Source organism: Haliotis rubra, unplaced genomic scaffold, assembly GCF_003918875.1.
Source record: "Haliotis rubra isolate DU_JTF1 unplaced genomic scaffold, ASM391887v1 Scf709, whole genome shotgun sequence".
Classification (NCBI taxonomy): domain Eukaryota; kingdom Metazoa; phylum Mollusca; class Gastropoda; order Lepetellida; family Haliotidae; genus Haliotis; species Haliotis rubra.
The window spans coordinates 189,887-208,759 of NW_025767423.1; the positions used below are offsets into that span (position 1 = coordinate 189,887).

Genomic DNA, 18,873 nt, shown 5'->3' on the forward strand with positions numbered 1-18,873 from the left:
ATAAATGTGTTAATGCACTGGATGTGTGATAAATGTTACATATTCTGATGTGTGATAAATGTGTTAATGCACTGGATGTGTGATAAATGTGTTAATACACTGGATGTGTGATAAATGTGTTAATGCACTGGATGTGTGATAAATGTTACATATTCTGATGTGTGATAAATGTGTTAATGCACTGGATGTGTGATAAATGTGTTAATGCACTGGATGTGTGATAAATGTTACATATTCTGATGTGTGATAAATGTGTTAATGCACTGGATGTGTGATAAATGTGTTAATGCACTGGATGTGTGATAAATGTTACATATTCTGATGTGTGATAAATGTGTTAATGCACTGGATGTGTGATAAATGTGTTAATACACTGGATGTGTGATAAATGTGTTAATGCACTGGATGTGTGATAAATGTTACATATTCTGATGTGTGATAAATGTGTTAATGCACTGGATGTGTGATAAATGTGTTAATGCACTGGATGTGTGATAAATGTTACATATTCTGATGTGTGATAAATGTGTTAATGCACTGGATGTGTGATAAATGTGTTAATGCACTGATTATGTGTGATAAATGTGTTAATGCACTGGATGTGTGATAAATGTTACATATTCTGATGTGTGATAAATGTGTTAATGCACTGGATGTGTGATAAATGTGTTAATGCACTGGATGTGTGATAAATGTGTTAATGCACTGGATGTGTGATAAATGTGTTAATGCACTGGATGTGTGATAAATGTTACATATTCTGATGTGTGATAAATGTGTTAATGCACTGGATGTGTGATAAATGTGTTAATGCACTGGATGTGTGATAAATGTTACATATTCTGATGTGTGATAAATGTGTTAATGCACTGGATGTGTGATAAATGTGTTAATGCACTGGATGTGTGATAAATGTTACATATTGTTAATGCACTGGATGTGTGATAAATGTGTTAATGCACTGGATGTGTGATAAATGTGTTAATACACTGGATGTGTGATAAATGTGTTAATGCACTGGATGTGTGATAAATGTTACATATTCTGATGTGTGATAAATGTGTTAATGCACTGGATGTGTGATAAATGTGTTAATGCACTGGATGTGTGATAAATGTTACATATTCTGATGTGTGATAAATGTGTTAATGCACTGGATGTGTGATAAATGTGTTAATGCACTGGATGTGTGATAAATGTGTTAATGCACTGGATGTGTGATAAATGTTACATATTCTGATGTGTGATAAATGTGTTAATGCACTGGATGTGTGATAAATGTGTTAATGCATTGGATGTGTTACATATACTGGATGTATGCAATAAATGTGAATCTTTGAGCTAATCGGAACTCTACTCAAACTTACAATTTTGCAGTTTCTTTCCCAACAGGCAAAGTGTTCCCCAAATTGAAGCGTAAGGGCAGTCGCCTGTCGAGCGGCAGCAGTCACGGCAGCCAAGGCAGCACCAGCAGCTCCAGCGCAGATGAGGACGAGGCAACTGACTACGTCTTCAGGATCATTGCTTCCTTCAAGCCTGATCTGATCAGTAAGTAGGACCGGGGGTTGTTGCCACCAGCCTGTTGAGGGATGTAAGAGTCTGAAGTATTCAGTATTTATTACAAACAGCACAGATTCTGGTTGTTTTGTTTGTTTGAGCTTTTGTTACCCAAATGATGAAATTGTGACATGACCAATCAGATGGTTAGATTATATATCGATGATACTTTTCCTTATCCTGACTCATGCTATATTGCTTATCTCCCTTTCCGTTTCGAGTGATGAGCGCATGGCTCAGGTCACGTGAGAGGCTTTTGGCGGGAAAGTAGGGCTCCCCATGGCTGAGTGAATTTTGACTATTCTTGGGAACAAAGAGATTCAAGTTTCCAGATAACCATTGAAAGGGAAAGGGAGATAAGCAATATAGCATCAGTAGGGATAAGTATGAAATGTCAATTTTATCATAAAAATTACATTATTTTCTACCAGCTGCTGAAATGATGGACCCGAAAGCCAAACCCACAGGTGAACGTTCCCCGTGGCCGGTGCGTCGCCACCTTCCCCCCAGCCCACTAGCACAGTCCTCCGTGCAGTCGTACGCCCGAGCCCAGGAAGTGCAGAACAACACGTGTCTGACCCAGTCCCAGGCCAATCACAGGTACCTGTACGTGTACGTCCACACGTAGCGGCATGCCAACCTGCAGAACACCACCATACTGCCGTATCTAGTGCCCTGTTCGAAAACTTCTCACAGTGCCGTGCTAACCCATTCACCGATCTCTTGTACCAATAGCTAGTGCCCTGTTCGAAAACTTCTCACAGTGCCATGTTAACCCATTCACCGATCTCTCGTACCAATGGCTAGTGCCCTGTTCTAAAACTTCTCACAGTGCCGTGCTAACCCGTTCACCGATCTCTCGTACCAATGGCTAGTGCCCTGTTCTAAAACTTCTCACAGTGCCGTGCTAACCCATTCACCGATCTCTCGTACCAATGGCTAGTGCCCTGTTCTAAAACTTCTCACAGTGCCATGCTCACCCGTTCACCGATCTCTCGTACCAATAGCTAGTGCCCTGTTCTAAAACTTCTCACAGTGCCGTGCTAACCCGTTCATTGATCTCTCGTACCAATAGCTAGTGCCCTGTTCTAAAACTTCTCACAGTGCTGTGCTAACCCGTTCACCGATCTCTCGTACCAATGGCTAGTGCCCTGTTCTAAAACTTCTCACAGTGCCGTGCTAACCCATTCACCGATCTCTCGTACCAATGGCTAGTGCCCTGTTCTAAAACTTCTCACAGTGCCGTGCTAACCCATTCACCGATCTCTCGTACCAATGGCTAGTGCCCTGTTCTAAAACTTCTCACAGTGCCATGCTAACCCATTCACCGATCTCTCGTACCAATAGCTAGTGCCCTGTTCTAAAACTTCTCACAGTGCCGTGCTAACCCATTCACCGATCTCTCGTACCAATAGCTAGTGCCCTGTTCTAAAACTTCTCACAGTGCCATGCTCACCCGTTCACCGATCTCTCGTACCAATGGCTAGTGCCCTGTTCTAAAACTTCTCACAGTGCCATGCTCACCCATTCACCGATCTCTCGTACCAATGGCTAGTGCCCTGTTCTAAAACTTCTCACAGTGCCATGCTCACCCGTTCACCGATCTCTCGTACCAATGGCTAGTGCCCTGTTCTAAAACTTCTCACAGTGCCGTGCTAACCCATTCACCGATCTCTCGTACCAATAGCTAGTGCCCTGTTCTAAAACTTCTCACAGTGCCGTGCTAACCCGTTCATTGATCTCTCGTACCAATGGCTAGTGCCCTGTTCTAAAACTTCTCACAGTGCCGTGCTAACCCATTCACCGATCTCTCGTACCAATGGCTAGTGCCCTGTTCTAAAACTTCTCACAGTGCCGTGCTAACCCATTCACCCGATCTCGTTACCAATAGCTAGTGCCCTGTTCTAAAACTTCTCACAGTGCCATGCTCACCCATTCACCCGATCTCTCGTACCAATAGCTAGTGCCCTGTTCTAAAACTTCTCACAGTGCCATGCTAACCCGTTCATTGATCTCTCTCGTACCAATGGCTGAGTGCCCTGTTCTAAAACTTCTCACAGTGCCATGCTAACCCGTTCATTGATCTCTCGTACCAATAGCTAGTGCCCTGTTCTAAAACTTCTCACAGTGCCATGCTAACCCATTCACCGATCTCTCGTACCAATAGCTAGTGCCCTGTTCTAAAACTTCTCACAGTGCCGTGCTAACCCATTCACCGATCTCTCGTACCAATGGCTAGTGCCCTGTTCTAAAACTTCTCACAGTGCCATGCTAACCCGTTCATTGATCTCTCGTACCAATAGCTAGTGCCCTGTTCTAAAACTTCTCACGGTGTCATGCTAATCCCTTCACTGATCTCTCGTACCAAAATCGCTTTCTGTTGCCACACGATTTGTCAAGTCTTACTAAGCTACTTGAGACAAAAGATTGATCACACTGAGGTAGCTAGTCCTGTACAGATCATGCTACAAGTATTCAGGGTGACTGAAGAAACCAAATGTTTCTTTTACAAGTAACATAATCGTTTACTGTGGGTTTCCACTACTGTTGTAGGTGATATATAAATCATGCATTTGTATTTCAAGCAATCACAAGATGGTGTGGTCTGGATTGGTGATATCGAGAAATTATTTATGCTCCTCAAAAGGAGTGAAAGAACACTAGTATTTTAAGTTATATTCTTGGTCAAAAGTCGAAAATTTGTCAAATTTCCAAATTTGGTGAAAATTCTCAAATCTAAATTTTGACACCCCAAATCAGCTAGTTGTGGGTTGATCGGTGTTTGTTTGAAAGGCGTACGGTGTTACTGTAAGTTGGCATGCATGTAGTGTCACTGTATTGTCAACATTTAGTTTTGTTATGATTTACATGTTGTCATGCCAATGCTGGAATAGATGAAAGAGATTGACATCTGTATTATTTATGAAATTTATTTACCAAGGCATTACCATTGTATGATATATCTTTACACTTGTAGTGCTAGTTCATGAATTCTTTGGCCCCAATAGGTTTGTCTGAAATAGTTTTGTAATCAGCCCCATGACTCAACTCAAACTTTGCTGGAATAATCCTGCCAGTGATCTCTTGTCCAATACATTCAGTTCCTCTCCATCCATGATAAATTTTAGTTTCCATAGCAACCAGTTGGAAACAGTTGTCATTGGTCCTCCATTGACAACAGGTTTAGACAACCATTCTCAGTACTTCTGTTTTGGACTGAGATGACTTTCTAAATGACTTTTTAAATAAGCCGAAAACCCAGCCAGACATCTGTGCTGGTAACTTCAAAAACTTACCAGCCCAGAAGAGATTTAACCAGGCCTTCTAAAATACTAGTGGACATGTTACCTTAATATTTTTTTTCATCCGTCCATCAGGCTGGCTTGGTGTAAAATTAGACCGTCCAGCAGAAATCTAGCCCGTCGCGGGCAGTCGGACGGGCCTTATTTCATACACTGATTTATGAATAATTTGGTGAAACTACTTTCTGTTTATCATGTTTATTTGTCATATTATGAGTAGAACAGGTCTCTGTTAGCTATCTGTATAGAATGACATGAATCGCAAAGTCCTTTCGCGTCTATTTGGGAAGTTTTAGTGATATTCGCTACAGAATACGGCCATCAGACAGCCTTCGATAGTTTTGTTTCACCAACAAGTTCCTTGTCTAGATTAGACTGCACCAGATGGGATGGAGCAACCTCACTATAGCCACAGATTGTCTGCCCTGCGTATGACCATTATGTCATTTCTTTCCCTGAACTGACTGTTTTTTGCTGTATTTAAAATTTATTTCATTGTAGTAAAAAATTGTGTTATTCAATGCATGGAATTGTTTTCCTCACATATATTTTGTGATATTTTTTTGTGAAAATGTGTCTTTTTGGCTGTAAAGATATTTAATGTTTCATTGTTATTTTTTAGAAACTGGGAAACAAGGTAAGGTCCTCGTTATAAGAAACTGTGTGTTGTATACTGACCTTGCTCTATACTGAGGATGCACTCTCTCAAACCGCATGACCTTTCCATTATATCTGCAAGGGAGAGAACTCATCTCATTTCCCACCGTATTGTCCACCCTTTCAAGTTTTTTACCTGTCATCCAAATCTGTTTCAAGTGAACTTTGACATTTTTTACATAAAAAGTTCATTATTTTTTTCAACTTATTCGTATTTATGCGTCATTATGCTTTACATTAAATAGTGTCAATGTTGTAGCTTTGTTCCTTTCTTCCCATATACGACCAATCTTTGTTGTAAGTATTGTCTTGTACAATCTTCCTTCCGTTTATCAGGATCAGAATTACTAATAATTACTGAAAAGTGCTTCAGATTACTAAGGAATCCTTTGAAACAAAATTGACTCTAATTTTTACCAGGCCCCTATATTTCCCATCACTGTCAAGAGTTGCATCCCTTTGTTTTGACCGGATCTGCTGGTTATAGGTTCCAAATTCAGGCTAACAAAGATAATGATACTTAGGGACCGTTAATAATTTATGGTTAGGGGGGATGATGATGATTGTTATGGAGAGGCATGTACAATGTAAATGACAACCCCCCCCCCCCCTAATATATATGTACAAAATACGTGACCCCTCTGCATGTCATGTACAACATCAATGACCCCCTCCCTTCCCATAATTTCTAAGCATAATTTTAAACATAACTTTATGTACAAAATTGGGTTGTGCCCCACCCCCACCCCTTATAAATCATCAACACCACCCTAGCCATAAATTATGAACGGTCCCTTAGTGCGGATGTGATACCCTGCTTGTGGCCGTCAACAAGGTGTTCAGTGACTTTGACCCCCATCTGGGATCCTACCACACTGATGTAACTCAGATCCACTGTTGTCTGTGGTATCTGTGACAGACCATCGATGGCAGTGTACTTACATTCAGTAGTTCTCACAGACCATTATGAGTTGTACTTAATACTTCATTCTAATCCCTTCAGTTTTACATAAAGAGTCCTTTAGCAATGTTACTCAATATGTTTACATTGTTGCATATACTTGAGTCCTCCATTGTTCCTGGCATCACAAACCTCTTCTCTACGATTGCTTCTGGATAATTTTGATTTAGTTACAAAAATCTCGATGCCATTGAGATGGCGTCCTTGTAAGGATGAGGTCCATCTCTGTTTCCATTTCATTTGAGCATGGATGTTACTGACGATGCATAATTCTGCAGGAGAGGGCAATATTATCTCATCCTTTTCTGATCCATCAAAGTCTAATGCAGCTTTTGCCAATATATCAGCTTTTTCATGTCCAAGTAGTCCAACATGAGCAGGTATCCATGGAAATTCAACATCTAAAAGATCTTTACTTACTTCATTAAAAATGTAGAGTATAATATTGATGAAGTCTTGTCTTGCTGAGGAGAACCCTGTAACAACTGGGACCAAGAAATCGGTCAATGTTGCACATTGTCCCAGACAGTAAAGCCAAGGTTATAAGAGAAATAACCTACTCAGATTTACGTACTATATTTCCCCTGTCAATAAGTGTTGAAAGCTGCACACAAAAGTTCACAACATACTTCCTTATTTCATTTGAAGAGATAATCCATAATTTCTGGTAGCTGCTACAAGTCCGTAAATGAGCAGTTTGTTTTGAGCAATGTGGAGGTGAGTTGTTTGTTGTCTGTTGCAGGGCCCACATCAAGCAGCTATGTGACACGATGAGGAAACAGATCATATCACGAGCATTTTACGGATGTAAGTACAGTTGAAGTAAGGAGGATACAATGTTAGAATATATTCAGCAGTATTTCGCTGACTTGGTTGACACATGTCAGTGTATCCCAGTTCTACTGAAGTAGGGTAGTGTTCAACAGACGTAGGGTTGAATTGAATTAGGTAAGTATCGAAGTATGTTTGACCTGAAGTCATATTAAACTAATAAGTATTATTGAACTAATGGAGTAGTGTTGAACTATTATACTAAAGTACACAATGTATCACCTGGTCAGGGCTGGCCCATTGCCGCCACCTAAAGACGGTGCGCACCCACTTGTCGGGACTCGTACACAACACCATCGTGGCAGCAGACGACCCGTGTGATGCCAGCCAGGGACTCACGCCAGAGAAATGGGAGGAGCTGAACGTCGATGGAGTGGTATGTTTTCTCACGTCTATAGTTCCTTTCTGTCATGTCTACCTTGTCCCAGGTACAATGGGTTCAACGTTGAAGGAATATAGGATGACAGTAGGCTCATATTAGGAATGGATGTCATAACAGATAGGTTTGAATTTCTTGCAATGGTTGATGGCTGATTACTATGTCTACTGATGGCTGATTACCATGGCTACTGATGGCTTATAACCATGGCTACTGATGGCTGATTACCATGGCTACATGGCTACTGATGCTGTTGATTACCATGGCTACTGATGGCTATAACCATTACCATGGCTACTGATTACCATGGCTGATAACCATGGCTACTGATGGCTGATTACCATGGCTACTGATGGCTGGTTACCATGGCTACTGATGGCTGGTTACCATGGTTAATGATGGCTGGTTACCATGGATACTGATGTTTGTGTCAGGTTACAATAGGTCTGGACCTTGACATATAAAGTGATGTGAGTGTTGAGGCCAATACTAGCACTTCATAGCATAGATTTCCAGGTTGGTCGTCACAAGAGGCAGTGTGTGTTGGGATCTCTGGAATCAGTTTCTTGATTAATCCCATGTTCATGGATTGTACCTCATAATATAAATCACTGAATTGTCTGGTCCAGATTAGTTTATTTACAAGCAGCTGTCATGCCATGAATATTGGTATAAAATGTATCATGAAGCAGCGAACACACAGTGTTCAATTAGGTGTTGATCTCACGCAGTGAAAGAGTTACAGTCTCTGCCGGTCCTGTGTTGCAGGTGCAGAATGCAGGAGAGATCTACAGACTCGTGTATTATGGCGGCATATCGCAGGAACTGAGGAAAGATGTGAGTATTTGGAAGTCTTGTGTCGCCCATTGTGTTGTCATATCTCAGACTTCTGCGTGTGTTTTTATTCAGTAACCTGGAAAGTACATTTCATAAATGCTTGTGTGAATGTGTGATTGTTACCCAATCTGACTGTTTGGAAAAGATATCTATGACATAATGTTGTTTTCATTTGCATACATTTTGTATTGTTAAAACTTGAATTGTGCCTTGAATGTCACTGGTAGCAAAAATGAAACTCAAGTTCAGTTCAGAAGGCTGATTTTTAAGGTGGCCATTAAATAAGGGAGATAATTCACCAGCCCTACTCAGTGCATACCACTAGACTGTATTCATCATCAGTGTGCTATTGCCTGATTGCAGGTGTGGCCCTACCTGTTGGGGCACTACAAGTTTGACAGCAAGCTGGAGGAGCGAGAAGCCAGAGACGCTCATGTGAGGAATGAATATGAGCGAGTCATGTCCGAGTGGCTGGCAGTAGAGGCCATTGTCCGGCAGAGGGACAAGGAAATAATGGCAGCCAACCTCGCCAAGCTCTCTCAGGAGAGCACCGACGGACATATTCCACTTGTGAGAAAAGACTCGAGTTTGAGTAACGAGGTGTTCGAGTCATTTGACTCTGAGGAATATTCCCACCCCGACACTGTTATGGAGGAGAGTTCTACAGCATTGACCACACCAACCCCCCGAACGTAAGCCAAGTATAGAACTAACAAGAGTTGACACTATTGTGCAGACTGACTCGCCAGCCCACCATCGCAGGATTAGCTCCCTTGCAGACAGCCCTGACGATGGTTTGGGCGACTCTATAGCACGAGGAGGTTCTCTCACCGATAGGTCCAAGTACGATTCTGTGGATTCCGAGGCGACAGACATTTCCAAACCTGATCGTGAGGGGAGTGTGGAGAGGAGTGTGGTTGTGACCAAGCTGTCGGTGGACAGCGCTGTGATTGAGGAGGAGACTAATGATGGGGAATACTCTCATTGTCATCTCAGGGACAAGTTAACCTCCATCGGGACGGACGAGCGTTTGACGGATGCATTGACTGTAGAGGGCGCCGGTATGACTTCGGCGTTTGAGCATGAAACCCTTGGTGTGTGGGCTAGCTTACTTCTCTCTCCATCTGTCGCACCACAAACAGATGGGTTCATGCACAGAAAGTCATTTATGACCCAAAATAAGTTAATATGAATTTTTTTTTAAAGTCAATTTCAAGTATTTAAGAATTTACTTTAATATATTTTTACTTCACGAGTACCTTTTTCCAGTATCATTCATTTATGTTTGTAAAATCTGGATTTGTAAGAATATTTTCAGAATGCACAAATAACGCAAGATATCACCATAATGAGCAGCAGTAGTTTATTTTATCTGAGTGAAAATTTGTCATTTGTCTTCTGTGTTTTTAACAAAAACTGTACCCATCTATTTGTGATAGCTCAGCTTTCCAATTATGTATTCATTTATTACACTGATTACAGTGTGAAAACAACAGCTTAAATATAACTCAGTGTTGATTGGCTGTCGAGTCAGGAGGTGTTCGCAGCAGCCTCAGTGTATGTTGTGTAATAGGGACATGTGGATCCATCCAGTTCTAGCTGGCATCTGGTGGATCCATCCAGTTCTAGCTGGCATCTGGTGGATCCATCCAGTTCTAGCTGGGGGCAGGTGGATACATCCAGTTTTAGCAAGGACAGGTGGATCCATCCAGTTTTAGCTGGGGCAGGTGGATCCATCCAGTTTTAGCTGGGGCAGGTGGATACATCCAGTTTTAGCAAGGACAGGTGGATCCATCCAGTTTTAGCAAGGACAGGTGGATCCATCCAGTTTTAGCTGGGGGCAGGTGGATCCATCCAGTTTTAGCTGGGACATGGATCCGTCTAGTTTTAGCTGGGGCAGGTGGATCCATCCAGTTTTAGCAAGGACAGGTGGATCCATCCAGTTTTAGCTGGGGGCAGGTGGATCCATCCAGTTTTAGCTAGGACGTGGATCCATCTAGTTTTAGCTGGGGAAGGTGGATCCACCCAGTTTTAGCTGGGACAGGTGGATCCATCCAGTTTTAGCTGGGGCAGGTGGATCCACCCAGTTTTAGCTGGGACAGGTGGATCCATCCAGTTTTAGCTGGGGCAGGTGGATCCACCCAGTTTTAGCTGGGACAGGTGGATCCATCCAGTTTTAGCTGGGGCAGGTGGATCCATCCAATACTATCTGGGGGCAATGGTGTTTACTCTAATCAAATGGGATCAGTGCACACGATGTTGAGAATCCCTTGGGTGAAATCTGCCGTTGCTTTTACAACATGCCTACAATTTTAAGAATTCTAACAAGTATATTGCAACTATTTTCCCGAAGCGGATTTAAGATATGTTATGGAATTTAGTGAAAATTAGGAATTTAAATGGAGCATGACGTGTCTCTTGCCACAATGTTAATTTCTTAGGGTGAGGTCAAGTTTGTTTCTTCTAACAAGAAACAGTGCATTGTGGGGGTCATCGTTTTGTGGCAGATGAATGTGATTTTATCTACAAATACCACTGATATTTTGATATTTGGAACTTGGATGCAAATACAATGCCACTCTCAATTTAATGATTTTGAACAAGGTTTCTGAGTGCAGAGGAAACCTGAATGAGAACATAAAAAAATAATGATGTAGAGCGGGAACCAAGTAAACCCTAAGACAGGTTGAGGTGGGATAGAGTGCATCTGGATTTCTGAGACTTATCGAGGTGAGATTCTTGAGAGGCATTTAAACTTGGTGAATATCTAAGATGAGCATATGGATGGCAACTTCTTCTTTACTGCATAGCACAACGTTTCTGCGCTACTTCTTGAAGAAGGGGCAAAAAGTAGCCCAGAAACATCATGTTATACAATAAAGAAGAAGTTGCCATCCATATACTCGTCTTATACATTATCAATGTGTTCGACACCAGAATCGGGCTTTACACATTGTATCCATGTGGGGAATTGTTGGAAGATACAGCAGTGATGGCAATGCTTGGCTTTGTGGTGTAGATGAAGGCTCTGTATTTTGGAAAAAGGCCTGAAGTGTGGATAAAAACTGGATGGTTTTAATGTGATGATTACTGTTGTGTGGCCACGGAGCGGGAACTATTAATGCCTTGAGTCACACTTGAAAAAGAAATGACTATTTCTCTATGACCATTATGTTTGTGATAATGTTAACCTGAATACCTTCTGACTGACTCTGCCTTAAATGCTTTTCTTGTGTTTAAATGGAGCATTTATCACTGTGCTAAGTAGGGCTTTTATTAGCTTTTGTCATTGAAATATCACCTGCTTAACTCAAATCCGTGAAAATGATAGGAAATGACATTGTGACCAGTGCAGTGTGAGAGGTGTGTTATCAGGGTGCTCCTTCCCTGGTACGATCTATTGTTTGAAAGGAGGAGTCCAAATAACTTGACGCCAAGGCTTAATGGAGGGAGACTGCCAGTTCAGCAGAAACCACTAATAGATTAGAGAGACTGTTAGCTGAAACCAGTAATGGTGAACTAATGATGAAGCACATAGAACTAATGGTGAAGCACATAGAACTAATGGTGAAGCATACATAGAACTAATAGTGAAGCACATAGAACTATGGTGAAGCATACATAGAACTAATAGTGAAGCACATAGAACTAATGGTGAAGCATACATAGAACTAATAGTGAAGCATACATAGAACTAATGGTGAAGCATACATAGAACTAATGGTGAAGCCACATAGAACTAATGGTGAAGCATACATAGAACTAATGGTGAAGCACATAGAACTAATAGTGAAGCATACATAGAACTAATGGTGAAGCATACATAGAACTAATAGTGAACCACATAGAACTAATGGTGAAGCACATAGAACTAATGGTGAAGCATACATAGAACTAATAGTGAAGCATACATAGAACTAATAGTGAAGCATACATAGAACTAATGGTGAAGCACATAGAACTAATAGTGAAGCATACATAGAACTAATGGTGAAGCATACATAGAACTAATGGTGAAGCATACATAGAACTAATAGTGAAGCACATAGAACTAATAGTGAAACACATAGAACTAATGGTGAAGCATACATAGAACTAATAGTGAACCACATAGAACTAATGGTGAAGCATACATAGAACTAATAGTGAAGCACATATAGAACTAATAGTGAAGCACATAGAACTAATGGTGAAGCATACATAGAACTAATGGTGAAGCATACATAGAACTAATAGTGAAGCACATAGAACTAATAGTGAAGCATACATAGAACTAATGGTGAAGCATACATAGAACTAATAGTGAACCACATAGAACTAATGGTGAAGCATACATAGAACTAATAGTAGAACCATAGAACTAATAGTGAAACTAATAGTGAAGCACATAGAACTAATGGTGAAGCATACATAGAACTAATAGTGAAGCACATAGAACTAATGGTGAAGCATACATAGAACTAATAGTGAACCACATAGAACTAATGGTGAAGCACATAGAACTAATGGTGAAGCACATATAGAACATAGAACTAATGGTGAAGCATACATAGAACTAATGGTGAAGCATACATAGAACTAATAGTGAACCACATAGAACTAATGGTGAAGCACATAGAACTAATGGTGAAGCATACATAGAACTAATAGTGAAGCATACATAGAACTAATGGTGAAGCACATAGAACATAGAACTAATAGTGAACCACATAGAACTAATGGTGAAGCACATAGAGAACTAATAGTGAAGCATACATAGAACTAATAGTGAAGCATACATAGAACTAATAGTGAAGCATACATAGAACTAATGGTGAAGCATACATAGAACTAATAGTGAAGCATACATAGAACTAATAGTGAAGCATACATAGAACTAATAGTGAAGCATACATGGAACTAACAGTGAAGCACATATAGAACTAAAGGTGAAATACATAGAACTAATGGTGAAGCACATAGAACTAATAGTGAAGCACATATAGAACTAAAGGTGAAGCATACTGTTACATCAAACTAAAGGTGAAATACATAAAACTAAAGGTGAAGCATATATAGAAATGAAGCACATAGAAGCAACTGTTACATCAAACTAAAGGTGAAATACATAAAACTAAAGGTGAAGCATATATAGAACTAATAGTGAAGCATACCAAGCTTTTCCGGCCCAACAATCTCAAGCTGTTCCTTTATGTTCTTTTACTGCATTGTCAAATGTAATCTTCAAAGCACAACTTATTCCAATATTTGAACTTGTATGGCATTTATGTGTGAAATATTATCCTCTGTCCTGGAGGACGTTCATATTGACACTGTTTGTAAGTAATCTGGTCTTTGTTACATGGTTCTATAACGCCTCACAACAGACACATGGCACACACCCTGTCTCGCTTCTGGCGGCTATTTTCTCAACCTCTCAACAAATTCACTGTTATTTCCCAAACTATCTGTCAATGTTTTGCTTCTTTATATATGTCTGTTTGGAAAACATTTTTCTCATATTTTTTACTCGAATATCTTCTTGACAGTCAATGTGATTATTGCTGGTTATTGCTATGTGTTTGTCTCTGTACTGTAAACAACAGTCCCAGGGCAAAGATTGATCATGGGCAACTCAGGCTTAGTGCCACAATATGCTGTGAAGAGTTATGTCCCTTACTCATGCCTGAAATCAATGTCTGGGTTTAAGTCCCAGATCATGTTTCTAGTTTTGTCAGCACAAAGCCTGTGCTTGTGGGTTTTCTGGGTTTCATGAAAAAAAGGTAAGACCGCTCCATGCTTCCCCCTATATCAAGCTGATATGTTGATGAACTAGTTAAAGGGGCACTCACTCACTCTAGACAAACATATATACCAATGTATTGATTCCATGAGAGCCACGTTTGTCCCATGAAGATCTGCATTTGGATTTCCTTCAGCAAACCATGTCTGGCTGATCTGTGTACCAGATGGTATATCACTGACCTTCAGCAACCCATGTCTGGCTGATCTGTGTACCAGATGGTATATCACTGACCTTCAGCAACCCATGTCTGGCAGATCTGTGTACCAGATGGTATATCACTGACCTTCAGCAACCCATGTCTGGAAGATCTGTGCATCAGATGGTATATCACTGACCTTCAGCAACCCATGTCTGGCAGATCTGTGCATCAGATGGTATATCACTGACCTTCAGCAACCCATGTCTGGCTGATCTGTGTACCAGATGGTATATCACTGACCTTCAGCAACCCATGTCTAGCTGATCTGTGTACCAGATGGTATATCACTGACCTTCAGCAACCCATGTCTAGCTGATCTGTGTACCAGATGGTATATCACTGACCTTCAGCAACCCATGTCTAGCTGATCTGTGTACCAGATGGTATATCACTGACCTTCAGCAACCCATGTCTGGCAGATCTGTGTACCAGATGGTATATCACTGACCTTCAGCAACCCATGTCTGGCAGATCTGTGTACCAGATGGTATATCACTGACCTTCAGCAACCCATGTAAGGCTGATCTGTGTACCAGATGGTATATCACTGACCTTCAGCAACCCATGTCTGGCTGATCTGTGTACCAGATGGTCTATCACTGACCTTCAGCAACCCATGTCTGGCAGATCTGTGTACCAGATGGTCTATCACTGACCTTCAGCAACCCATGTCTGGCAGATCTGTGTACCAGATGGTATATCACTGACCTTCAGCAACCCATGTCTGGCAGATCTGTGTACCAGATGGTATATCACTGACCTTCAGCAATCCATGTCTGGCAGATCTGTGCATCAGATGGTATATCACTGACCTTCTGCAACCCATGTCTGGAAGATCTGTGTACCAGATGGTATATCACTGACCTTCAGCAACCCATGTCTGGCAGATCTGTGTACCAGATGGTATATCACTGACCTTCAGCAACCCATGTCTGGCAGATCTGTGTACCAGATGGTATATCACTGACCTTCAGCAACCCATGTCTGGCTGATCTGTGTACCAGATGGTATATCACTGACCTTCAGCAACCCATGTCTAGCTGATCTGTGTACCAGATGGTCTATCACTGACCTTCAGCAACCCATGTCTAGCTGATCTGTGTACCAGATGGTATATCACTGACCTTCAGCAACCCATGTCTGGCTGATCTGTGTACCAGATGGTATATCACTGACCTTCAGCAACCCATGTCTGGCAGATCTGTGTACCAGATGGTATATCACTGACCTTCAGCAACCCATATCTGGCAGATCTGTGTACCAGATGGTATATCACTGACCTTCAGCAACCCATGTAAGGCAGATCTGTGTACCAGATGGTATATCACTGGCCTTCAGCAACCCATGTCTGTCTGATCTGTGTACCAGATGGTCTATCACTGACCTTCTGCAACCCATGTCTGGAAGATCTGTGTACCAGATGGTATATCACTGACCTTCAGCAACCCATGTCTGGCAGATCTGTGTACCAGATGGTATATCACTGACCTTCAGCAACCCATGTCTGGCAGATCTGTGTACCAGATGGTATATCACTGACCTTCAGCAACCCATGTCTGGCTGATCTGTGTACCAGATGGTATATCACTGACCTTCAGCAACCCATGTCTAGCTGATCTGTGTACCAGATGGTCTATCACTGACCTTCAGCAACCCATGTCTGGCAGATCTGTGTACCAGATGGTCTATCACTGACCTTCAGCAACCCATGTCTGTCTGGCAGATCTGTGTACCAGATGGTATATCACTGACCTTCAGCAACCCATGTCTGGCAGATCTGTGTACCAGATGGTATATCACTGACCTTCAGCAACCCATGTCTGGCAGATCTGTGTACCAGATGGTCTATCACTGACCTTCAGCAACCCATGTCTGGCAGATCTGTGCATCAGATGGTATATCACTGACCTTCAGCAACCCATGTCTGGCAGATCTGTGTACCAGATGGTATATCACTGACCTTCAGCAACCCATGTCTGGCAGATCTGTGTACCAGATGGTATATCACTGACCTTCAGCAACCCATGTCTGGCAGATCTGTGTACCAGATGGTATATCACTGACCTTCAGCAACCCATGTCTGGCAGATCTGTGTACCAGATGGTATATCACTGACCTTCAGCAACCCATGTCTGGCAGATCTGTGCATCAGATGGTATATCACTGACCTTCAGCAACCCATGTCTGGCAGATCTGTGTACCAGATGGTATATCACTGACCTTCAGCAACCCATGTCTAGCTGATCTGTGTACCAGATGGTATATCACTGACCTTCAGCAACCCATGTCTGGCTGATCTGTGTACCAGATGGTATATCACTGACCTTCAGCAACCCATGTCTGGCAGATCTGTGTACCAGATGGTATATCACTGACCTTCAGCAACCCATGTCTGGCAGATCTGTGTACCAGATGGTATATCACTGACCTTCAGCACCCCATGTAAAGGCTGATCTGTGTACCAGATGGTATATCACTGACCTTCAGCAACCCATGTCTGGCAGATCTGTGTACCAGATGGTCTATCACTGACCTTCAGCAACCCATGTCTGGCAGATCTGTGTACCAGATGGTCTATCACTGACCTTCAGCAACCCATGTCTGGCAGATCTGTGTACCAGATGGTATATCACTGACCTTCAGCAACCCATGTCTGGCAGATCTGTGTACCAGATGGTATATCACTGACCTTCAGCAACCCATGTCTGGCAGATCTGTGCATCAGATGGTATATCACTGACCTTCAGCAACCCATGTCTGGAAGATCTGTGTACCAGATGGTATATCACTGACCTTCAGCAACCCATGTCTGGCAGATCTGTGTACCAGATGGTATATCACTGACCTTCAGCAACCCATGTCTGGCAGATCTGTGTACCAGATGGTATATCACTGACCTTCAGCAACCCATGTCTGGCTGATCTGTGTACCAGATGGTATATCACTGACCTTCAGCAACCCATGTCTAGCTGATCTGTGTACCAGATGGTATATCACTGACCTTCAGCAACCCATGTCTGGCAGATCTGTGTACCAGATGGTATATCACTGACCTTCAGCAACCCATGTCTGGCAGATCTGTGCATCAGATGGTATATCACTGACCTTCAGCAACCTGGCAGATCTGTGCAACAGATGGTATATCTGGCAGATCTGTGTACCAGATGGTATATCACTGACCTTCAGCAACCCATGTCTGGCAGATCTGTGTACCAGATGGTATATCACTGACCTTCAGCAATCCTGACATGTCTGGCAGATCTGTGTACCAGATGGTATATCACTGACCTTCAGCAACCCATGTCTGGCAGATCTGTGTACCAGATGGTATATCACTGACCTTCAGCAACCCATGTCTGGCAGATCTGTGTACCAGATGGTATATCACTGACCTTCAGCAACCCATGTCTGGCAGATCTGTGTACCAGATGGTATATCACTGACCTTCAGCAACCCATGTCTGGAAGATCTGTGTACCAGATGGTATATCACTGACCTTCAGCAACCCATGTCTGGCAGATCTGTGTACCAGATGGTATATCACTGACCTTCAGCAACCCATGTCTAGCTGATCTGTGTACCAGATGGTATATCACTGACCTTCAGCAACCCATGTCTGGCAGATCTGTGTACCAGATGGTATATCACTGACCTTCAGCAACCCATGTCTAGCAGATCTGTGCATCAGATGGTATATCACTGACCTTCAGCAACCCATGTCTGGCAGATCTATGTACCAGATATGTCATTGGTCCTTTGAGGCTTTCATTACTTCCTTTTTTGATTTTTGTGATATTGCAGTGTCGTACATCCTTGTCAATATCCGTCAGTATAATGGATACAGATAGTGGACTGTTCAGCTTGAAACAACAGGCTGGGGGTTTACTGACTGACATTGTTATTTCAGAGAGCAGTCGGCACCTGTCTGCATCCAAGGAGTCCCTCATATCCCCAGCCTCTCCTGCCTCAAATGGTGGCATCTACTGTGTGAGTAACCTTGGCATCCTGATTGTAACTCCCATACTTTAACACAGACTTTCAATTATTATATCACAAAGATCACTGTGTGGACCAGAGCCCAGGCTGGTCATGCCACACCGTCTCCCATGTTGCAGCCATTAGTCATCGCTACGTATTTCAGTTACCTAAACCTTGTTAATTGGGTCAGTGTTGCTCTCTCTGAAATTGTCAAGATTAAAGACTTCTTCATTGACCTCTCGCAATCATGGGGCGGTGGGGTAGCCTAGTGGTTAAAGCATTGGCTCGTCACGCCGAAGACCCGGGTTCGAACCCCACATGGGTACAATGTGTGAAGCCCATTTCTGGTGTCCCCCGCCGTGATGTTGCTGGAATATTGCTAAAAGC

At 42.3% G+C, this 18,873-nt stretch overlaps 2 protein-coding genes across 6 annotated transcripts in view; one reads left to right on the forward strand and one right to left on the reverse strand.

Moving 5' to 3' along the window:
• Positions 1-18,873, reverse strand: part of LOC124259067 (mRNA export factor GLE1-like) — a 447,176-nt gene that overhangs the window by 162,210 nt on the left and 266,093 nt on the right. The gene's annotated exons all lie outside the window — the stretch shown is intronic.
• Positions 1-18,873, forward strand: part of LOC124259055 (small G protein signaling modulator 1-like) — a 71,082-nt gene that overhangs the window by 44,837 nt on the left and 7,372 nt on the right. The window contains 9 exon segments of the mRNA XM_046693131.1: positions 1,393-1,548; positions 1,989-2,163; positions 5,482-5,496; positions 7,220-7,284; positions 7,539-7,684; positions 8,456-8,524; positions 8,888-9,243; positions 9,245-9,618; positions 18,416-18,495. Coding sequence (XP_046549087.1) covers positions 1,393-1,548; positions 1,989-2,163; positions 5,482-5,496; positions 7,220-7,284; positions 7,539-7,684; positions 8,456-8,524; positions 8,888-9,243; positions 9,245-9,618; positions 18,416-18,495 — 1,436 coding nt within the window.